At 44.6% G+C, this 24,792-nt stretch overlaps 2 protein-coding genes across 2 annotated transcripts in view; one reads left to right on the top strand and one right to left on the bottom strand.

The window, feature by feature from the left end:
* Positions 1-24,190, top strand: part of SLC25A20 (solute carrier family 25 member 20) — a gene marked incomplete at its 3' end in the record, with an annotated part of 43,036 nt that extends 18,846 nt beyond the window's left edge. The window contains 3 exon segments of the mRNA XM_073591840.1: positions 7,120-7,237; positions 20,587-20,659; positions 24,081-24,190. Coding sequence (XP_073447941.1) covers positions 7,120-7,237; positions 20,587-20,659; positions 24,081-24,190 — 301 coding nt within the window.
* Positions 1-24,792, bottom strand: part of NCKIPSD (NCK interacting protein with SH3 domain) — a gene marked incomplete in the record, with an annotated part of 558,334 nt that overhangs the window by 370,110 nt on the left and 163,432 nt on the right.

The following is a 24,792-nucleotide window of genomic DNA, read 5'->3' as shown; positions in this document are numbered from 1 at the left end:
AGCAGAACTTTAAAGAAAAATAAGATAAAAATGAATAGCCTGTTAGAAGGTAAAAATATCAAACCAGTTGCTGCAATATTCACTTTCATTCCAGAGGTTCCCCTGCTACTAGATGTCAGACTGAAGATCAGTATCCTTCAACCCACTTCATCTGAGCCCAGGTCGTCCTATACCTCCCTGGCCTCTGACTGGGCAGTGAAAGCAGAAGCAGCACAGTGATGAGCTCATATCTCTGTCCCTCTGCTCTCTCCTCCTATCTGCATATCTGTATGCTGCTTATAACTAAACAGGGTTTGGCTCCTTGTACTGCTTATTCCTTGAGCATTCCCCCCCTGTTGTACAGCGGTTCCAGGAAGTTGATACCAGGCCAAATTCAGTTACTGCTGCTTGCATTTAAGAAATACACCTAATGATGATTAATTACTTTTGCCAGGAGGGCGTACATGGGGCCTCCCATGATGGTCCTCAGGATCACAGAAAGGGCCAATCACAGCGGCCCTTTACCACATGATCAGCTGTGTCCAATGACGGCTGATCACGATGTAAATGCAAGCCAGGTATCGGAATTGCTTTTCTCGCGCTGACAGCGTTAGGACAGCCAATAATTTGTGAGAGGGGGACATCGGCACTGATAATCAGGGCATTGATGATCAGTGCCCACCAGTGCTGCCAACCAGTGCCTCCTCATCAGTTTCGCCAATCTGTGCCGTCTATCAGTCGATAAACAGACCCTTTATCGATTAAAGCTGACATACATTTTTTTTTTTGGTGTCCCTTGCTTTGGAATGCAAATATGGAAACCCAAAGTTGGTCACAGTTGAGCAGTGCTGACGTACACCTAAATACAGTATCTCACAAAAAAGAGTACACCCCTCACAATTTTGTCACTGCCTTGCTAAAGAAGCTGAGGGAAAATGTGATGGACTGGCCAATCATGTCTCCAGACCTAAACCCTATTGAGCATCTGTGGGACATCCTCAAATGTAAGGTGGAGGAGCGCAAGGTCTCTAACATCCACCAGCTCTGTGATGTCATCATGGAGGAGTGGAAGAGGACTCCAGTGGTAACCTGTGAAGCTCTGGTGATCTCCATGCCCAAGAGGGTTAAGGCAGTGCTGTAAAATGATGGTGGCCACACAAAATATTGACACTTTGGGCCCAATTTAGACATTTTCACTTAGGGGTGTACTCACTTTTGTTGCCAGCGGTTTAGACATTAATGGCTGTGTGTTGAGTTATTTTGAGGGGACAGCAAATTTACACTGTTATACAAGCTGTACACTCACTACTTTACATTGTAGCAAAGTGTCATTTCTTCAGTGTTGTCACATGAAAAGATAGAAGAAAATATTTACAAAAATGTGGGGTGTACTCACTTTTGTGAGATGCTGTATATTGGCCAATCAGAACTTTTCTCTGAAAGCTGAACTCCTGGATAAGCAAATTTCACATAGTCCTGCGTATTCCTATTTGAATCTTGGTGTGTCTTTCTTCCAGATCTGTGCAGTAATCCCAGTGTGAGAATTCCTGTAATAAAGACCGGTCGCTGCTGCCCTCTCTCCTTGTGCAGGGTGATTGGTCTTGTCTCCGCCCCCCTCCTGTAGTTTCTGCAGGCAGCCTGTAGTGGGTGGGGCAGGTCTACTCTCTGCACAGGGTACGTACAGCTAGGTCCACCCCCCATGAGTAAGCTTTGTTGGGCGGAGTGAAATGCATTGGGGGCGTGGCCTGGCAAGGGTCCAGGCTGAGACTGCCACTTGTTCACACACGGTGGGTCTTGTTCTGATGTGCGGCTCCTGGGACCTTCAGCTCCTATCTACCATTGTCTACAGCGTGGGTGGGCTCCTTTCTGGGTCAGCACTCACAGCAGCAGGCGCAGGACTACACTGCCTTGCAGCCTTGAGCGGCTCACATACACACAAACATGGGTTCCAAGGTGGATTTATTTCCATTGTAGCTATTTTAAGAATAGATTAAATGAAGGTGTTTGTGCCCTGAGTTCAGATTTATCTTAACTGACTTGGTAAAGTGAAATCGTTTCTGTATTTGGTGTGACTTCATTGCTCTTTGCTCTATCTAGCCAGGTCTACTCTGTGCACTGTGCAGTACCTCCTGACAGCCTGCAGATGTCAGTGTTGCTTTGATTATAAGTCAGTAACTCTCGATTCTCCAGCTCTAAATTACAAGCTTTGCCAAGCAGGATAGCTTATTGGGATTTTCTCTGTGTATAAAAGCTTATTGCAGATTTGGTAACGTTTTAGGCCAACTTGTGACTGGCTTCTGCCTTCTACATTATTGTATCCATTAGAGCTGCACGATTAATCGTTAAGAATCGAAATTGCGATCTTTTTTCCCTTTCCCGATCTTCAAAACAGCATGTCACGATTCTTTCTAACAAGTGCAGAGAGTTCTCACAGCTGGAAAGAAAAAATAAAAAAAATCCAGGCAGCCTGCCAAGTTTTATCACAACACTGTGAATAAGTAGAAACAAAGTATCTTTTTTTCTTTGTTTTATCAAAGGAAAGAACTCAGGAGTGTAAATGAGGGAAGTTTAACCAATTTAAAGACCAAACCTTTTCTGACCTTTGTTGCTTACCGTATATACTCAAGTATAAGCTGACCCGGATATAAGCTGAGGCACCTAATTTTACCACAAAAAACTGGGGAAAATGATTGACTCGAGTATAAGCCTAGGGTGAGAAATGCGCAGCTACTGTAAGTGGAAAAGAGGGTCAACAATGCCCATTTGCATGCCTTACTGTGCCCTTTTGCAGCCATAGGTCCCCCGAACTTCAAACTCGGTAGTTAAGGATTCCTAGATCCCCTATAGCTGCAGCCAAAATTTGGGGTCTCTGGACCCAAAGGGTCCTGAAATGACAATGCTGCAGATTGACACAGTTGACCAACTTTGGGATCCCGTATCTCAGGGCCACTTAGAGCTAGGCACCCCAAATTTGGTGTGCAAACCCAGTGAAATAGCACTACAACATATCCAAAGCTGGGGTTCCTAGAACCAAGTGGCCCCGAGATACGGGGCCCCAAAGTTGGTTCGGAAAATGTCAAGCACTTTTCTGCAGCAGAGAATTACATTTTCTGAACCGACTTTGGGGCCCTGTATCTCGGGGCCACTTGGTGCTTGGAACCTCAGCTGGATATGTTATAGTGCTGGTTCCACTGAGATTGCACACCAAATTTGGGGTTCCTAGCACCAAGTGGCCCCGAGATACGGGGACCCAAAGTCTGTTCGAAAAATGTTATTCTCTGCTGCAGAAAAGTGCTTGACTCGAGTATAAGCCGAGGGGGGCACTTTCAGCACAAAAAAATGTGTTGAAAAACTCGGCTTATACTCGAGTATATACGGTACAAGTAAAAATCATTTATTGCTAGAAAATTACGTGGAACACCCAAACATGACATATTTATTATTATTTATTTTTTTTTTTTTTTTTAGAAGAGACCCTAGAGAATAAAATGTTGGTTGTTGCAATATTTGCGCAGCGGTTTTTCAAACGCAGTTTTTTTTACAAAAAAAAAAAATACACTTTAATGTATTAAAAAAAAAAAAACGAAACAGTAAAGTTAGCCCAATTTTTTTGTATAATGTGAAAGAAGATGGGTGAATCGTGATCTTTATTCTAAGCAAAAAAAAATTGTGATTCCCATGTTTACCCAGAATCATCGTGCAGCTCTAGTATCCATCCTTTAGTGGAACAACAAACCCCCCGGTCACTCCAGAAACCTCAAACCCTACAGGGCTACCAATTCCTCTGCAAAGCCCCAAACCCCCTTCAGAACTCCCCCACACAGTATTTTGTAGTCCCATATTCTTCTTGTGTGAATATTATTATTATACAGGATTTATATAGCGCCAACAGTTTACGTAGTGCTTTACAACATGGGGCAGACAGTACAAATACAATACACTTTAATACAGTAGGAATCAGAGGGCCCTGCTCCTTTAGAGCTTACAATCTAAGAGGGAAGGTCAAGAGATACAAGAGGTAATAATTGTGGGCGATGTGCTGATTGAGAAGACAAATGTACAGTTGTTAGGTGGGGGGCAGATAGGCTTCTCTGAAGAGAGGAGTTTTCAGGGATCATGAATATAAACGTTCTTTTTACTGTTGGTGAATGGAAGATTTTACCCGGTCTTGGCCTTCCTAATAAGGTTGAGAACCTCTAGGGAAAACTTTAAAATTGTTAATTGTAGAAATAAACAGAATAAAAAAAAAACACCTCTCATGCAGTTATTTAACTTTTCACTGAAAAAGCGATTCGGAGAAGATGATTCCTTGTCACTTCCGGTCCTTTTTTTTTACTCTTTGCCTAAACTATAAACATGAAAGGAAGAGTCTGATTGGTTTAGGCTGCATTGCTTTTGCAGACAGGGCCTGGGGGGGGGGGGGTGATTGGAATTACAGGAATGTCAGTTCGGATGATCCTGTGCTTTCTCACACATAGAATGTTCCAAAATATTTTTTCTGCCAAACTGTGATTATGTATTTCTGGGTCTGGCCATTGCACTGCTGCTCTATTATTGATGTCGCTGTTTAAATTTGGGATTCCAAGCTCTCTGCTGTCATATGTTTAGGGTTCCCAAGCCCCATCCTCAATGGCTGTGATTCCAACATCATGCCTTCTTTCCCATTTACTTCCAGCCTCTGGTTCTAATTTATTTCATAGTGATCATATCATCTGCATAAGAAGTCGAGTACTGTTTCCGACTAAACTGGCCGTGTGACATAACCCAGTGTAGATTCCGGGAAAATAACAAAATCTTTGCGTTTTTATAGGGCCTTTAAAGCTGAACTCCAAGCACAAAAAAAATGCAGTTAAATATTTCTCAATAGCCACAAAGGATATAAATCAACTTTTGTGTGCATGAATTGCCTTTTTGCAAACCCAGATATTACCTTGTAAGTACATCACTGTGCTGTACGTAGGCCCCACCCACTACAGGCTGCCTGCATTAAACTACAGGAGGGGGCGGAGACCAGATCAGTCACCCTGCACAAGGAGAGAGAGCAGCAGTGAGCGGTCTTTATTACAGGAAATCTCACACAGGTTCACTGCACAGATCTGGAAAAAATACACAAAGCTCACAAAGATTGATAGCTTGAGCCTTGATACCGACTTTAAAGTGGTTGTAAACCCTTACAGACCACTTTGTGCTACAGGTAAGCCTATAATAAGGCTTACCTGTAGCTACCCCGGATATCTCTTAAACCTGCACAGTTTAGGAGATATCCCCTGTATTTGCATGTGCCGACGTCATCGGCACATGCGCACTAACACAAACTGAAGCAATGGTACGTATGTGCCGTTGCTTTAGTGAGTGTGCCGTTACCGCGGGAGTGACGTCATCGTGGCTCCGGCCAATCACAGAGCCCGGGAGCCGCGATACCTGGAAGTAACTCCCGGGAGTGATGTTGCCGGCCGGTGCTGTGTACGGGCATCACAGCGTGGGCTTCGATCTCAGGTTAGTATTACATAATGAGCTGGTATGCTATGCATACTAGCTCATTATGACTTTGTCTTGCAGGTGTTAGTTTGTTTTTGTTTTTTTTTGTTTTCTTTTTTAAATGGGTTTACAACCACTTTAAGAGGTGGCAAAAGACTTCCCACTAAAAGTGATTGAGCTACCCTAAATCACTTTAACAGGGCTCTTAAAAGTGGGGCATGCCCCTGTGCTGGACTAGTTGAATTTGAGGGCAGGGGAGGAATTTGGGTCTAATAGACCTCCGATGTCTCCATAAAGAGGACCTGTCACCTGCCCGTGCTACAACATAAGGGACTTGTTAGACCCCATTATAATGGCAATAAAGTAAAAAAAAATTAAGTGTTAAATTATAAGATTAATGAAAAAAAAAATTGAAAGCACCCCCGTCACCTCCGCACACACCCCATATAAAAGGTGCAGCATTGGGTGAGCACATGTATGTAAACATTAATTGCGCTAAACGTGCGGTATGGTGAGTGAGAAGAATCGTTTTAGGATCCTCGCTCACGGTCAACTCTAAACTGAAGGCGTACAACTGTAGAGTGTGGGGTTTTTTTTAATATGATTGTGTGTGTATATATATATATATATATATATATATATATATATATATATATATATATATATATATATATATATATATATATATATATATATTGTGTGTGTGTGGTAGCTGCAATTTTTTTTTATGTGGCATGATATTTGCACAGATGTTATTTATCACATATATTTCTCAGGAAAAAAAATAATACACAATTTTTTTTGTAAAATATAAAAGATGGGGTTGCGTCAAGTAAATAGATACCAAACAAATTTTATAATATAAATATATTATAAAATTTGCTTGGTATCTATTTACTTGACGCAACCCCATCTTTTATATTTTACAAAAAAAATTGTGTATTATTATTATTTTTTTTCCTGAGAAATATATGTGATAAATAACATCTGTGCAAATATCATGCCACATAAAAAAAAATTGCAGCTACCACATTTATTTTCTCCGGAGTCTCTGCTATCAGAAACTATGAGGGGGGGGGGGGGGGTGTTTACAGTAATTTCTAGCAAAAAATGCACATTTTAATGTGTGCGAAAAAAATTAAACAATTTGCCCCGGTAAATAAGTGGTTAATCATGGAGATAATGAAATCGTCATTAAAGCCGGCCATAGATGATACAATGTTCTCTCTTGCTACCACGAGTTGCAGGAAAGAAAATCGCTCGATTCCCCCATCAATGCAGATAGCGTTGGGGGGATGGGGGAATCCCTCGCTTGGGGATATTGTATTTTCCCAGTGGTGGGCGCAGGGAGTGGACTCTGCCAGGAGAACAGAGTGATTATTGCTAGCGGCTATAATCGCTTCCTAAAAATCCTATGTCCCTGCTGAACCAGCTGAGATTCTAACTGTCTATGGCTGGCTGAAGCCTTGATGTGGGTGAAACATGTTGGGGGCATGGTTTTGGGTAGGATTGAGCTGTGTGCGGTCATTGCTCTAAACCTTGGCTGGAGCTGACTTTCGGTATTATTTGGATGATCTATTTGAAGTTAGTATAGCTAATAGTTGTAATACAGTTCGTCTTTATAGTGTAGCTAATCTTCCATATCCGGTTTTATTGTTCCAGATCCAGGCTGCCTCTGGAGAAAAGAAGTATGCCGGACCCATGGACTGCGCCAGGCAGTTGTATAAAGAAGCTGGGATCAGAGGCATCTACAAGGGGACTGTGCTGACACTCATGAGAGGTAAGATGGGGGGCAGCATTGGAGAGACATGGATAATTGGACACTACAACATTCTGCATATGATCACTAAGGGGGGAGGGGCCATTACAGAGCGACAGATTTGTCACGAGTGGTATATGTGCTCATCTAGGTAGAAGAGGTAATTCCTTGTCATCCAGTCCCCGTCGGCTCTTCTCAACCTTTAACTCTCTGCTTCGTCCACCACCCCCTCTACCCACTAACTCACTCACTGCCCAAGAGATTGCCAATCACTTCAAAGACAAGATCAATGCAATTCGTGAGGACATCTCCACTGTGCGTACATCTTCCCCACCCATCATACCTTGCCCAGCAGCACATTCAACCCTCTCCTCTTTTGAATTGGCTACTACGGAAGAGGTTACAAAAATTTTCTCGAATGCCCACCTAACCAATTGTCCCTTGGATCCTGTTCCCTCACAACTACTACGGTCTCCCTCTTCTTCTATCCTATGCTCCCTCACCCACATCTTCAATCTCTCCCTTTCTAGTGGCATTTTCCCCTCCCCTCTAAAACATGCACAGATCACTCCCATTCTTAAAAAGCCCTCACTGGACCCTACCGACCTGAACAACTTAAGACCCATCTCATTACTCCCATTCACCTCTAAACTTCTAGAACGCTTAGTCTACAACCGTCTTAGCTCCTACCTCAATGAAAATAACCTTCTTGACCCCTTACAGTCTGGCTTTCGCTCGCAGCACTCCACGGAAACTACCTTACTAAAACTCACTAACGATTTACTAACTGCTAAAACCAACAGCCAGTACTCCATACTCCTACTACTTGACCTCTCTGCGGCCTTTGATACTGTTGACCACCCGCTCCTTCTCAATAAACTACATTCCCTTGGCCTCCGAGATTCTGCTCTATCCTGGTTCTCTGGCTATTTATCACAGCGCTCCTTCAGTGTCACCTACAACTCTGTCTCCTCCTCTCCATTGCCCCTTTCTGTGGGGGTCCCCCAAGGCTCGGTTCTTGGACCCCTTCTCTTCTCTATCTACACCACCTCCCTTGGTCACTAGATAACTACCCACGGCTTCCAATACCACTTATACGCTGATGACACCCAAATCTATCTGTCTACTCCTCACCTCACTCCTTCAGTCTCCTCTCGCATTACTAACTTACTGACATATCAGCATGGATGTCGCACCACTTCCTTAAACGAAATCTCTCTAAAACTGAGCTATTAATATTCCCCCCCGCCCGTGCCCCCCTCCATGACTTTTCCATCAAAATCAACAATGCAACCATCAGTCCCTCCCCTCACGCCAGGGTACTAGGTGTAATCCTAGACTCCGACTTGTCATTTCAGCCTCAAATCCAATCATTGTCAAAAGTTTGTAGAATTCACCTCCGTAACATCTCTAAAATTCGCCCTTTTTTAACAAATGAAACCACCAAGCTCCTCATTCACTCCCTTGTTATCTCTCGCCTTGACTATTGCAACTCCCTTCTCATTGGCCTACCGCTCCATAGGCTATCCCCTCTTCAGTCTATCATGAATGCTGCTGCCAGACTTATCCACCTTACCAACCGCTCAGTGTCTGCCAACCCTCTACTTCAATCCCTACACTGGCTCCCAATCACCCAGCGAATTAAATTCAAAATTCTAACCACAACATACAAAGCCATTCACAACTCTGCCCCAAGCTACATCACTAATCTTGTCTCCAAATATCACCCAAATCGTCCTCTCCGCTCTTCTCAAGACCTCCTGCTTTCAAGCTCTCTCATCTCCTCCTCCCATGCTCGTCTCCAGGATTTCTCCAGAGCCTCTCCCATCCTCTGGAACTCACTACCTCCATCTATCCGGCTAGCCCCTACTCTTGCTACCTTCAGGCAATCCCTGAAAACTCATCTCTTCAGGAAAGCCTATCACGTCTCCAACTAATCTCCTACCACTTCCACCAGCTCATTCCCCACAGTTACAACCTTTTGTACCACCTGCCCCACCCTATTAGATTGTAAGCTCTTCTGAGCAGGGCCCTCTTAATCCTATTGTATTGTATTGTATTATATTATAACTGTATTGTCTCCCTTTTATATTGTAAAGCGCTGCGTAAACTGTTGGCGCTATATAAATCCTGAATAATAATAATAATAATAATAATAGAAGACAGTTTCCAACGGTGTAAAAATGCGTATCTGTAGTGTCTCAGATGATTGTTGCTGCTGTGAATGCCAAAGTCCCAGCGTGTTTCGCCAAACAATAGAAATTCTTTCTTCGATTTCAAGCCGAACCTTCCCACCAGACCCCGAGCTTTGAGTGCTGGGGGCTAACAGAGCTGTCCATGCTTCAGATCGGGAATCAAATAGGCCGTCGCTTACCAATTCTGTCACTGTAATCCAAGTTTCACAGATAGGCACAATAGCAGTCCCTGCCTAAGGACTAGTCCTGCTAACGCATTTCACCCAATAAGGCTTATTCATCGTTGACTGACTAAGCCCTATTGGGTGAAACGTGTCAAAGAGCTGGTCCTTAGCCACAGTAGCAGTCCCTGCCTAAGGGCAGACCCCTTTTTTAACGTGTTTCACCCAATAGGGCTTAGTCGTCTGCCTAAACCCTATTGCTTAAAATGTTAGAGGGGGATGGATGGTCCTTAGGTGGGCGGTCCTTAGTCATGGTAGCAGTCCCTACCTAAGGACCACCCCTCTAATGCATATAACTCAGTATGTCTTGGTCATAGATGGCCAAGCCCTATTGGGTGAAGTACATTTGGGGGGGGGGGGGGAGGGGCAGTCCTTAGCCATAGTAACAGTCCCCGCCTAAGAACCTTCACCTAATAGGGCTTGATCGTCTGAATAAGCCTTATTGGCTGAAACACGTTAGTGGGCACTGCGACTGTGGACATCTCTGCAAAAAACTTGGATAACGGTGACGTCATCAGTGTGGTGTGTGTGTGGGGTTTTTTGTTTTTTTGGTTTTTTTTTTGTTTTTTTTCCTCCATACTGGCTAGGAATGTGCATAGGAGAGACTATTTCACTAGTGGGAGTGTTCAAATGCCCAAAAGCCAATTCTAAGGCCGTCCTGCCAATCAAAACCCTCTTCACCACAAGTCCCAGCCTGCCGTACTAGCCGGTGGTTTATGTGATGCATACACTTGCATTTATACAGAGAAGGTAAATATGATATTAAGGATACCTGTACCTTTTTAATATAATTTTTCATTTGGCCTATCGACTCCTATAATACAGACCTAAGTTCTAGACTAAACACTCTCTCTCCCCCTGCCATGGCCTGTCCTTGGCAGGCAATGTGTATCTCTGATTTCCTCTCCGTTTCCTGTACTGCTACAGTTCAGCTGTTCACTGCATGTCTACTTCTTGGGCTGCCGCAGTCGGAAGGATGATGAGAGATGAACTACGGACAGCCTAGGGCGGTGACATGACCTCCGCATCTGTATTCGGAGGGCTGTTTACAGAAATTGTAATAAAGCTACAGTAATTATTTTAAAGCTCAAAATTACACGGGGGGGGGGGGGGGGGGTTTAAAGCACATGTCAACCCAGAGCCTGCCATTTAGAAACCACCTATCCTTATTGTACAGGATACAGGCTGAATATTCATAGATCCTGGGCTATAGGCTGTTACCTTCAGGTAAATGGACACTGATGAGCTTTTGAAGACGGGCCTACTGGGCATCCCACATAACCCTTCCCTACTCTGCGAGTCCTCAGCTGATGGGCCATTTTCTCCCTTACGGAGAAATCGCCCTGTGCGCCTTACTGTTTGTACCACCCGCCCCTTCCTTTAGGTTGTAAGCTCCATGAGCAGAGAACTCCTATTCCTTCTGTATTGTAATATTTCATTTTTTGTTTTTGTTTTTTTTTTTTTTTTTTACCAGTAATGGTGGTGATCAGCGATTTTTATCAGGACTGTGACATTGCGGCGGGCAGATCGGACACTTTTGACACTTTTTTTTTTGTGACCATTGACATTCATACAGTGATCAGTGCTATAAAAATGCACTGATTTACTGTGTAAATGTCACTGGCAGGAAAGGGGTTAACACTAGGGGGCGATCAAAGGGTCAAGTGTGTTCCCTGGGAGGTGTTTCTAACTGTGGGGGGGGGGGAGACTGACTGGGAGCAGAGAGAGATCGCTGGTACTGATCACTAGGAACAGACAATCACTCTGTACTTTCCTGTCAGTAGGGGTATCTGTTTGTTTTACATTGACAGATCCCCGTTCTGGCTCTCTGTCGAGCGATCGCAGGTGGTTGGCGGACATCAGCGCATCAGCACCCACCAGAACCCACCAAACACTCTAGCTGCTGACTTTTAATAAGGGCACTTACCTGTCCAGGGAGCCCGCGATGTCGGCCCCCCGTCCATCAGATCGGGTGCAGGCACCGCCATTCGAACTAAGGGGAAACCAGCAGTGAAGCCCTGCAGCATGCGCGAGTCGCGTGGCGCTTTGTGAATGGCCAGCTTGTCTTCTGGGACACACACATGTCCCAGAAGACAACGGACGGTGGGGGCGGCTTGCTGCAGAAGAGGATGTGACGTCCTGGGCCGCGGCCCGGCTGGATTGGAATTACTCTTGTGCCGCGTACACACGATCGGACTTCTCGTCGGAAAAAGATATGATGGCTTTTCCGACGGGATTCTGCTCAAGCTTGCCCTGCATACACACGGTCACGCAAAAGTTCGCTGAACTTACGACCATCAAGAACGCGGTGACGTACAACACTACGACGAGCCGAGAAAATGACGTTCAATGCTTCCGAGCACGCGTCGAATTGTTTCCGAGCATGCCTAGGAATTTTGCGCGTCGGAATTACCACAGACGATCGCATTTTCGGATAGGAACTTTTACCGACCGAAAAATTGAGAACATTCTCTCGATCTTTTGCTGGCTGGAATTTCGGCCAGCAAAAGTCCGATGGAGCATACTCACGGTCGCATTTTCCGACGAAAAACTCTCATCGGTCTTTCGCTGGCCGAAATTCTGATCGTATGTACGTGGCATTAGTACTTCTAAAAAGGTACTAGAGAAAGGAAAAAAAAAATGTTTGAAATATCCAAAAACTAGGGGTGGAGAGGTGGTCTTTCGTTTAAGACCACTTCTCAAGATTGGGTGGAACTCGGCTTTTAAGTGAGCGACGTACAGCGACGGCGATGTGAGGGAACGAGTCGACCTGCCGCAGTATGACGGCAGCTGGTCGGCAAGTGGTTAGAAGACAATTGCCGGCTGATGAGCCACTTTGTAAAGCAAGTCATGCTCACTTTGCGTATATATGATGAGACACAATATAGTACAAACACTGAAAAGGCCTTCACAGGCTCCTCCGGTGTGCTTCCGGGAGGACTCAGAAGGCTGTGGATGGTGTAATGTGGAGGCTGCAATGCAAAGAGAGATAAATCTTCCAGCTCTGGAATTCCTCACCAGGGTTGTTGCATAAGCCACGCGGTGACGTCGTGTATATCAGACTAAAGATTTATTATCCAGCCCTGAAGTGGTTCACCGCACATTCTTCTTCTTTTATTTGTGATGGAGACCATCGATGCCAAGACAGGAGTTCAGGGAAAATCCTAAGTTTTTTTACAGTTGCCGTCAGGACAAGTATAGAGGGGAATTTTTTCCAGTAGACACTGTTCTGGTGATTAAATTATCTTCACTTTGGGGAGATTTCCCTTCACTTTCTATTTAGGGGAGGCAACAAGAAGTAAGAGAGAATTGCTACAAAGGGACACAGACGGGTTTTTTTTTATTTTTTTATTTAACTGTCTCTGACAAAGGTTTTGGCTATTGAAACGCTCGTTTACACTAGTTTTGGTCTCTGAAAAAATGATCTGCATTTACATGGCTCTTCTGGGAACATTTGACAGGCGGTGAGGAGGCTTGCTTTAACCCTTGGAACCCCCGTGTGCTCGCATGCCGCAACCACTTGCATTCCACATGGTTGCAGATGCAGTGGCGGCATTAATGCACGGGTGTCTCCGGCCACACCCTCTCCGGCCACACCCTCTGTCACCAATGGATAGATTCATGCATTGCATGTATCTGTTGCCACCGCTGCCACCCCCTATTCAGGCGCTCGGGTGCAGGGCACCTGAATTCTGGGGGGGAAGGGTTGGTGTTTTTGAAGAACCTGATTATATAGGCTCTAATAGGCGTCAAAAAAGGTGACCTGCGAGCGCCACGCTGGGCGCTCGCAGGTCACTCAGCTGTGTTAGAAAAGCGAATGAATATTCGCTTTCCTAACACTAAACCGCCCACCAAGACAGGGTAAGTGGCAGGCAGACGGCGAGCGGGGGTCACACTAGGGGCATTCAAGGGCACAGTGGCAGCGTTTGATAACTTGTTTCATTGACTTGAATAGGTCATGTTCCGCAGGTGCTACGTCCACTAAAAGCAACAGGAAGTATAATTCCCGCCATGACATGGGCGTACCCCTGGGCGTTGCCTCTGCAGCTCACGTGGGTAGCAGTTTGGCAGCAGTAAATGTGCAGCTCGACCATGGGTTCTATACAGCCCACTTCCTGTTTTCTTGTCTGGTCATTGGCCTAGGCCAGGGGTAGGCAACCTCGGCCCTCCAGCTGTGATGAAACTACAAATCCCATTATGCCTCTGCCTCTAGGAGTCATGCTTGTGATTGTCGGGGTCTTGCAATGTCTCAGGGGACTTGTAGTGTTCTAAACAGCTGGAGGGCTGAGGTTGCCTGCCCCTGGACTAGGCTTATGACCTCATGCACAGCTCTCTCTCTTACTCACTCTAATGAGAGTTTGCCAGGAAGGGAGGGAGGATGAGTCATAAGAGGACCAATGAGAGCAGCAGAGCTGTAGGTGTGTGTCTGTGTAAATCCAGGAAGTGAACAGGCAGCAGCTTCAGCTGCCCACAGTTAAAATGGTTGCAGCCAGACTCGGTGGAAGGAGATTTCTGCAGCATATTTGGCATGTACAGAATCACAGTATATATAAAATAATATGCAAAGTGGTTGGAGGGAAGCTTCAGAATGGCAAAATTGATTTTATTACAAATTATGTGAGCAGACCGCAGTTCCAGTTTAGGAGTCCTCAGATTCAAGCGGTGGACTCTCTAGGGAGGAGTGTAATCTGTAAATATAAAAATTCCTTGATGGGTGGATGTCAGTTTGGAGGAGCGAGTGTTGCCAGGCAGAGAGCCCTAGAGAGCACCCACATGTGATGCTGTGCCTCCATGATTGAAAGAACTGAAATCCAATGAATGAAAGGGGTGGGCGAGGAACAGTTGGGCTGGGGAGGAAAGAGCCAGCTGATGCTGGACCTCTTCCAGCCAAGAAATGGGGCGGGGCTCTATCTGGCTTGCTGCAGCTTCTAATGCACATTGTGAGAAGCTCACAGTGTGCGGCGAGACCAGAGTAAGCCATTTTGTTGCAGGAAAGAAGCCTGTAGAACTGTGCAAGACTGAAGGGAAGACTGGAGTTCAGATTTAAAGCAGAATTGAGCCCAAAGTCAAAAATGTTATGTATTGCAGCTTACCGATTATTAGATGTGGCGGCTGCATTGGTTTTCTTTTTTAGGCTCCCCCCCCCCCCCCCATTTTCACCTGGCGATCTGGTCAGTAACAAACCTCCTGTATTAGAGTCCCTCCACTCTGGAGGAAGGAGAACACGGAGGCACCTTTTGGACAGCAGCATTGTCAGTCTTAGGGTAAAGGAGTTATAGATGTATTAGCAGTTTTAGATACACTAACAAATTATAGCCAAACTCCAGCTAACACTTTATATACATTACCGCAAACATAGTTTCTCCTTTTGGGGTAAAGGTTTTGCATAAAAGCTGATGATTGTAGGCACCCCTTGTCAGTGTTGAATGGTCAGTCTTATTCCCTGTAAATGATACATCTGCAAGACAGCTTGATCTTTTGAAAAACAGACGTACAGGCTGGATCACCAGGGGAAAATAGGAGAGCCTAAAAAATAAAGAAAAATGCAGCCATCACATCTAAGAATTGGTAAGCTGCAATATAATAAATATTTGCTTTTGGGTTTAAAGTGGTAGTATAAAGGCTTTTTAATCATTAATACTTAAAGGTAAGCCTATACTAAGGCCTAGCTGTAGGTACAGTAAATCTCCTAAATGTGCAGCGTTTAGGAGATTATTACTTTAGCAGCAGCGATGATGTCACCGGCACATGCGCTCTCAATGGACGGCGAACCATCCATAGAGAGCCGTGCCGCAGCTGTGACTCCACACGCCCAGGAGTGATGTCATCGGGCAGTCAAACAGCCGCAGCCCATGAACCCGGAAGGGAGACCTGGTGAAGTTGGAAGCCCTGGGGGGGGAGCCATGATAGTGCGCTGCTGGAGGGCGCGGTATGCTCTAAACTTGCAAGGAGATTTTTTTTTGTTTTTCCTTTTTGCGGTTTACTACCAATTTATGCGCCAGTTCACACCTTAGAACACAGTCCAGATGCTTTTCTACATGCGGTTTTTGATGCGTATTGGGTGCGTTTTTGATGCTTTCAGGTACATTTTTTTTTTTTTTCACCCTCCCTTTTATTTTTTTTTGTTTATTTTTTCTTCACCTACTTGCCTACTGGGCACATATACCCCCTTCCTGCCCAAGCCAATTTTCAGCATTCAGCGCTGTCGCACTTTGAATGACAATTGCGCGGTCATACAACGCTGTACCCAAATTACATTTTTTTTTTTTTTTTTTTTTTTCACACAAACAGAGCTTTCCTTTGGTGGTTTTTAATCACCACTGGTGTGTTTTTGTTTTTTTTTTTTTTTGTTTTGTTTTTTTTTTTTGGTGAAAAATAATAAAGTTTTTCTTAGTTTCTGTCAATAAATTGTGTAAATTAAGTAATATTTTTTTTCTCCTTCACTGATGTGCGCTGATAAGGCGGCACTAATTAGGTGGCACTGATGAGGAGGCACTGATAGGTGGTATGATGGGCACTGATAGGTGGCACTAATTAGCAGGCACTGAAAGGCAGCACTGTCTGGCATTACTAATGGTCACTGGCGTCACTGATGGGCACTGGCGTCACTGATGGGCACTGGCGTCACTGATGGGCACTGGCGTCACTGATGGGCACTGGCGTCACTGATGGGCACTGATTGGCATCACTGATGGGCACTGATTGGCATCACTGATGGGCACTTCAGTGGCTGTACTGTAATCGGGGCACTAATGATCAGTGCTCTGATTACCCGTACAAGTCTCCCCTGTGAGGAGATGCCGCTGATCGGCTCTCCTCGCCACGCACGCTGTTATTGTGAAGCGATGAGAGCTGATAACGGGCATTTCCTTGTTTTACACGTGATCCGCTGTGATTGGACATAGCCGATCACATGGGTAAAGAGCCGGATCATCAGCTCTATACCGAGATCGGGGTCATGACGTGTCCTAGGAACATGGCGTGGCCACGATCGCTGCTCTGCGTGCCCTCCCCCCTTGGCAGTTCTGGGGCGCCGTCCAAGAATGAGAGTGCCACCCTGCCGCTGTCATTTTACTATACAGCGGGCGGGAGGTGGTTTAAATAAGGACATTTGTGTCCTTATTTTGTTTTTGGTGTGTTTTAAGTGCATTTTTGATGCATTATACCGCGGTTCAGGGCAGAAAAAATGCAGCATGTTCTACTTTTTTTTTTAATTATTTATTTTTTTCAAGAACTGGAACGCACTGGTGTGAACTATGCCATTGAAAACCATATGACCTACTATCCATGCATTTTTGATGCAGAAAAAAAAAAAACGCACTGGTGTGAACTTGCCCTAATACCGCTTTATCTCTTGCATACTATTAAAGCCTAAAATCAAAAAGAAGTTTTTGGAAAATTCAGGAATGCAAGCTTCCTCAGGCATATTGGGGACGTATGTTTCTAGTGCTGCCTGCTCTCGCCAATTTTTTTTATTTATTTATTTTTTTTTTATTTTTAATGTCTTTCCAGATCCTCTTGTTTGCCCAGCTCTGGAGTTCCGCAGCTTGTCTGTAGATAATGAGATTCTAAACTAAAGTCTGATCTTTTTTCTTGATTAAATTTCACATGCTAATCAGAGTGACGGCTGCACAATTCTGCAAATTGGATAAAAAAAAAAAAAAAAAAAAAGCTAATAAATGATTCAAGGTCACAGCAGCCTCTCCTAGCTAATTGCATTCTTCACGCTCCTCCATACACTACAGCAATCTGGATACTCCGCCGCAAAAGTGCTGGAGAAAACTCTGCCACTTACAGCAAATAGACAGAGAACCCAGCTGAATGTTGGCGCTTGTATGTGGTTTGTGGCGTAGCTTTAAAAAGGAACTGGGCTCTGGAAGAGGAAGACGGAGGACAAAGGTTTAGTCACCAGCGTTGCCTGTGTTCTCCTGCAGATGATCTTTTCTCCATTACCGACTGCGACATGCGCTCCAACTTTTAGAGCACAAGTCGCATGACAAGCCGCGCCCCATTAAATGCAGTGGAACCGGTTTAATAGGAGCGACTTGAGTCGCCCCGACTTAAAAAAAAAAAAAAAAAAGTAGTGCGGGAACCTTTTCCTATTTATTTTTTTGTTTAGTACATTTTTATTGAGGTAAAAATGAAGAGTTTACAGAACATGCCCAACAAACCAAATATACTGACGGTATAGTTTACAGTGAAGTCAAAGAAAATCTGCAAACCGCTATCCTGTAGGGACAGAAATGGCAACGCCCGGTTCACACTGGTGCGGTGCAAACTTTGCAGCGATTTCTGTGCGTTTCCTGCATCGCACCAAAATCGCATTCTGTTCATACGAATCACTGTGTGCGTGTTAATTTAACGCCCCCCCCCCCCAAGATCGGTTCGCTAAACGCAGTGCGATTTGGCGGAATCGGATCGCATGGGTGTGAACACTTATACAAGGAGATTAAACAAATTCTCCTACGTAAGTTGTACCTGGTATATCTGCGGCCGACTCTTCTCTACAGCTGTTCAAAGAGCTGAATTTGCTTGTCTGAGGCTTCAGAAAAAAAAAAAAAAAGGGGGCGGGCAGCTGAAGTTACACTCTGCAGAGCTCAGTGAGAGCCGATTGCAGGAAAGGGACACATGCCCATTCACACAGGAACAGAGCTGAGGTTGTCAATCCAAAGGCTGTGTTCTGGAGCTCCCTACCTGTCACCTTTTATGTCTTGGTGTCAGGAAAACGCATCAGAAGGGACTCGTGCAGAAAGCTGAGTAGGAAAGCAGCAGACAGAAATTACACTTAGTGCTCTGGACTGAGACAAGTACGCACTATAGTATAGAACAGGGAAATGCAATTAGTGGACCTCCCAGCTGTTGCAGAACTACAAGTCCCATGAGGCATAGCAAGACTCTGACAGCCACAAGCATGACACCCAGAGGCAGAGGCATGATGGGACTTGTAGTTTTGCAACAGCCGGAGGTCCGCTAATTGCATATCCCTGGTATAGAATGATAGGCTTTGTTCATATCTGAGGTTTACAACCACTTTAACGCTTTTATATGTTTTATGTATAAAGAATAGTGCAGCTCTCAAAAATTGTAAACCAAGAGTGAATTAAAGGGGACCTTCAGTCATTTTTTCATCTTTCCATCTATTAAATCTTCTGCCCTTGTTGTTGTTTTAACTTTGGCTAGTAAAAGATTTTTTTTCAGCCAGTAAATCCCTTTATACAGCCCACTTCCTGTTTCTTGTCTGGTCATTAGCCTAGGCTTATGACATCATGCACAGCTCTCTCTCACTCTGGTGAGAGTTTTCCAGGAAGGGAGGGGGGATGAGTCATAAGAGAGCCAATCAGAGCTGCAGAGCTGGAGGTGTGTGTGCCTGTGTAAATCCAGGAAGTGAACAGGCAGCAGCTTCAGCTGCCCACAGTTAAAATGGCTGCAGCCAGACTCAGTGGAGGGAGATTTCTGCAGCTTATTTGGCTAATACAGAATCACAGTGTATATATAAAATAATATGCAAAGTGGTTGGAGGGAAGCTTCAGAATGGCAAAGATGTTTTTATTACAAATTATGTGAGCAGACTGCTCTTTAAGGACATGGCATGAATATAGGACCCAAAACTTGTGTACACTAAAAACGATAAAAAAAAACTCCGGACAAAATCAAGCACAAAGAACTGAATAAAACACTACAAATTTTCTTTATTATACTTCAGGAATGTTAAATGTAATATGTCATGTAAATATGTAATGTATATGGTTGGGTTTTTTTTTTTTATATGTTGACTTTTTTGATTCTTTTGAATTTGCAAATTCTTTTTTAGAATGTTATGTCCTTTTTCTTAAAATAAAAAGTAAAACACTACAATGAATAATGAATATAAATAAAAAATGTGAAACAAATGTGAAGAAAAAACAATAATGCTCCTCAAAGTTAATGAATGAATCATCACTGATAGTCGACCATAGAAATCACTGGAGATCAGCTGGAGAGAAATCACCCGTGAAGAGATGCAATAGTTAAAACTTTGTGCAGTCCGCCGCCATATAGAAAAATGGGCGCACTTACCAGAAGGTGTGGACTCCTATGCTATATACAGTATTGAGTCAATCAAGCAGTCGGGAGGAAACTCCTCAGCTAAATCCAACATAGGCAGACCATTGTTAGGGAAATTGCCTCATCCAAGATTGAAGGAAGAGGTTCCACCTTCAGATAACATTGCAGATCACATCAACAGGAAGGCAATCCACCGGTCTCCGCCTCCATTTGTATAGAAAATTCCTCCATTACTTTATTCTTGGTATCATCCTTCTGTTAGGTTGGGAAAACTGTTAAGACGCATTTTTATTTTATATGTTTTATATAATATATTAAAATCTCACTCCTTTTGGGTTCAGGTTCATTTTAAAACTGAACTCCAACCTTACCTGTATCATTAACCCCTTTTGGTTGGAATGCAGCCACTCCCGTCTCTGTGCACACTGGTGGGTGGCCTATAACCGTGTGCATTTGAAGCTGCATTATAGTGTATTACAGATCTGTCATTGCTCAAGAAGAAGTGCAAAAAAAAAAAATGTAATGTACACACCGCCATCATACAGACATATGTGAATGCGTGGAGATTTGTGCAGGCTCCATGCAGATAGCAGCTGTGGTTTGACTGAATGCAGGACCTCAGCGCTGCAAGCCAACTTCAACACCATTCCCTCTTACCAGGTTGCTGTTGACTTTAAGCGGAGCTAAAGCTATCATGTAATCATTTTAAATGAGGAGTTGGTGATTTACAGCATTTTGTGCAGTAGATAGGTTTCTTTTTCATGTGATAATTGTTATATGGTTATGACGCTCAGAACTCAGCACACTATGTCTTTGTTGCTGAGATACCTGGGATCCTGAAAGTGTATAATCTGATAACGAGACCTGTTTTATGACTGAGTGTTTTTTTTTTTTTTTTTTTTTTCTTTAGATGTACCAGCCAGTGGAATGTACTTTATGACCTATGAGTGGCTGAAAAAAGTTCTCACGCCAGAAGGCCGCAGGTAATCGCTTGCCCTCATTTACCTTTCTTTTTCATACATCATGGAACACAGAGTCAGGTTAATATTCATTACCTGCTGGATTATACTCCATCACCAGGTGAATGGATGACACTGGTAGACCAAAGGTCTTCAGACAGGAAGTGATCCCCTATGTAACCCCTCCCACACAGGAAGCACTTCAGTCTTTTTAACCAGTGTCTGCAAGGTGGATGGCACGGTTTGTTTGAGCTCTCTGAGCTCATGCTCTCTAGTCTCACAAAAGGTTCTTGAATGAATCAAGGGATTGACCGATCGGATCCATTTGAAACAGGCTTTATATGCTTAAAGTAATGCGGCCTCCGGGCGCTGGACCCTGCAAAGTGGAATCCTGGACACCACAGCACTAAGGCATTCCTGCAGGGGGCTGTACAGGTCCAAGGGAGTGGACCCTAAACATGAAAAGGGTACCCAGTCCTTGAAGGTCCTCAAGTTTTCAGGAACCCGCCGTGATGGGTGAAGTTTGGGCTCTTAGTTTCTAAGCTGCCCTGCGCCTGGACGGGTAAGTGAAACTCCATTTACTATTCTTGTGGGGTGTCCCAGTGATTGTAACAATCGGTCAAGCTAGCTAGAGGCTGGACACCTATGTGCGGTGACCATACGGGGGAGTTTTGGGTTAGCCGTGGGTGTTTGCAAAGTGTACCTTTTTTTTGCTTGTGTCTGGCTGTTTCTCACCTGTATGATGGCGCACGACGGTGCGCCATTTCGCCTTGGTTCACCATGGCGCACGTGTGGTTCGCAATAGTGCCGCTGCGTTCAGCAGTTGTTTTGGCGACTGTGGCGCAAGTGCATTCGCAAAAGCACTGCTGGACTTAGTAGTTTGTTTTGCGGCCATGGCGCACGTGGCTTAGCCGCACATGCGCAATAGCCTTTATCGGGGCGCATGAGGATTCGCGTCATACGCAAATACAGCCACGCCTGAAGCCAAGGTGTTAAAGGACCGTGGCATCTCAGGATCAGTAGTGTCTACCCTAGTGAATGCTAGAAAAAGCTGTCGCTAGGAAAATTTATCATAAGGTCTGGAAGACTTGTATTGCTTGGTGTGAAGCCAGAAAATGGCATGCTCGGAAATACGTGATTGGGAGAATTCTCTCTTTTCTATAGTCAGCTGTGGAAATCAAATTGGCTTTCAGTTCAATCAAAGGTCAAGTTTCGACCCTATCGGTATTCTTCCAAAGGCCTTTAGCCTCCCATTCACTGATCTAAAACTTTATGCAGGGGGCAACTCGCTTGCTTCCCCCCCATTGGGTCACCTATGTGTCCTTGGGACTTGAACTTGGTGTTGTCTGTGTTACAGAAACAACCATTTGAACCTATCAAGGAAATTCCATTAGACTTGCCATCACGCAAACTAGCCTTCCTGATGGCCATCACCTCGGCTAGAAGGGTGTCGGAGTTGGCGGCCCTTTTGGGCAGGGAACCATAGTTGATCCTTCACCACGACAGGGTCGTGTTACAACCTGTTCCATCCTTTTTGCCAAAAGTGGTGTCGGCCTTTCATTTAAATTGGGACATTATTTTGCCTTCTTTTTTCTCAGCCTCGTTCGGGGGAAGAGAGGCGACTGCATTCTTTGGACGTTGTCCGGGTAGTCAAGGTTTATTTGTCTAGATCGGCGGAGATCCGAGGACCAGACTCCTTTTTTTTTTTTTTTTTTTTTTTTTTTTTTTTTTTTTTTGTTTTTTTTTGTTTTACCAAAAGGACCCAAGAAAGGGCAGGCAGCTTCCAAAGCTTCCATTGCCAATTGGGTCCGTCAATTTGGTCATTCAGGCCTACGATCTGAAACGTAAAGCTCCTCCCTTTTGGGGTGAGAGCTCATCCTACCAGGGGGTGTAGGAACCTCCTGGGCTTTTCGCCATCGGGTTTCTGTGGCTCAGATTTGTAAGTCTGCTACCTGGTCTTCAGTGCATACGTTCACAAAATTTTATCAAGTGGATGTTCGAGCAGCTGAGGATTCGGCTTTCGGCCGCAGTGTACTGTGGGCTGCCGTATAAGTTGTGATGGCTATTGTTTGGCAGGGTGTCTCCCTCAAGGCTATTGCTCTGGGAAATCCCAGTAGGTAATGAATATTAGCCTGACCCTATGTCCCATGATGTATGAAAAAGAAAATAGGATTTTTTTGGTGATACTTACCTGTAAAACCCTTTTCTTTAAGTACATCATGGGACTTATTTTTTTTTTTTTTTTTTGAGGGTTCAGTGCTTGCTATAAAAGTGAAGCGCTTCCTGTGTGGGAGGGGTTATATAGAGGATCACTTTCTGTCTGAAGACCTTTTTGGTCTACCGGTGTCCATTCACCTGGTGTTAGAGTATAACCCAGTAGGTAATGAATATTAGCCTGACTCTGTGTCCCATAATGTACTCAAAGAAAAGGATTTTACAAGTATGACAAAAAAATCCTATTTTTATCTGTGATCAGAAATTAAAGGGAAAAACTTTACCTGTGACTATTTTTAGCTGGTTAATCCTAATGGAGGTTGTAAAGGAAACGAGCAACACAACATCCCAGCCTTCCCTCCCAATGCCTTCAACTAACTTCTTGCTTATCCTTCCAAATACATTTCAGGTTCATCAAAACAAAAATTGCCCTCTCAGTTCCTTATTTTTTTTTATTTTTTTTTTTTACTCAAGCAGCCACTGCCTGAGTAAAGCCTGTTCCCCGCCAGTGTGCTGCATAGAAGGATCCTTGCTCTCTGTGTGGAAGCAGTGGTCCCTCTGCAGAGAGACCACTGCTTCCATACAGAGAGCAAGGTACCTTCTGTGCAGCACACTGGCAGGGAACAGGCTTTAGTTAAAAAAAAAAAAAAAAAACAAAAAAAAAAAAGGAACTGTGAGGGCAATTTTTGTTTTTGAGTTAGACCTTTGGCTCTGCAATAAGCTAAGCTCTTGCTTCAGAGCTCTGCCTGTTACTCTCTACTAATTTCTTTTGGATGTTTGCAGAGAGACTACTGCTTCTTCACAGAGAGAGATGATTTCTCTGCAGCATGTTGGCAGGGGGACAGACTTTTTCTACTTAGGCTGAGGTTGATTTTTTGTAACTGTCGATCGCCTCCCGACCCGTTCTAAAAGTCGGGATTGGGGTAATGTGACCGCTATTACAGGAGATGGCTGTCACAGCGGTAACATGATCGGGAAGCTCCCGATCGTAATCGTACAACAGGAGCTTACCGACTATCATGCAGGGAGCAGGTTCTCAGCACGGTAAGTTGTTTTAACTGGGCCGCATATATAATGCACATTGTGAGAAGGTCACAGTGTGCGGGGAAATTGGAGGAAGCCATTTCAGTATAGGAGAGAAGCCGGTACAACTGTGTAAGACTTAATGGAAATCCGGAGTTCAGTTTTAACTGTTTGTTTTGTTTTTTTTTTCCTCTCCTTGCTCTGACAGTGTAAGCGATCTCAGCGTTCCTCGGATCCTCTTTGCTGGAGGAATGGCCGGAATCTTTAACTGGGCTGTTGCAATTCCCCCAGACGTGCTAAAATCTCGCTTCCAGACAGGTGGGTGAATGACTGGCCTCACTGTGAGGCTCTGCAGGCGTTTCCATTAATGTAAGACTTGTGTTACATCAAATTCCCCGGTATATTCTTTCCTCCTTCTCTCCACTTCTCCCGAGTGCAGATAATGTGCGGCCTGCAGGGCCCTGAATTGGAGTCTGCGGGGCTGTTAATTACGCTGGCGTGCCTACGAAAGCTGATATCTTTTACAGGAATATATAGCCTTTTACATTTTCCATAAGGTAACCCCTTCCTGACCAGTGATGGAGAATGTACACCCCTGGGGCCCAGCCTGCCACCCCCTTCAGGCTGTAGTCTGTAGTGTTTTTACTTGCCTAGTGCTTGCATAAAGATAGCTGGGGCTTGTTCACACTTGCTTTGGTCATATCTCTCTTTAGAAAGCAATTTGACAGGCAGTGAGGTGGCGGTGTTGTATCGCCTCCTCACTGCCTTGTTTCACCCCTTGAACCCTGCACGGTTGCAAAGCGTTTGAAGAGCAACCCCAACGCACTTGAATGCATCACACCGGTGGGCACTATGCTGGCAAAAGTGACAGTGGGTATAATTCCTACTCCTCCGGCCCCAGCTAAAAGGGGTGGGGGGGG

Source organism: Aquarana catesbeiana, linkage group LG07 (genome assembly GCF_042186555.1).
Source record: "Aquarana catesbeiana isolate 2022-GZ linkage group LG07, ASM4218655v1, whole genome shotgun sequence".
Classification (NCBI taxonomy): domain Eukaryota; kingdom Metazoa; phylum Chordata; class Amphibia; order Anura; family Ranidae; genus Aquarana; species Aquarana catesbeiana.
The sequence above is the reverse complement of the archived record's forward strand: the minus strand, read 5'-3'. Positions and strand labels throughout refer to the sequence as shown.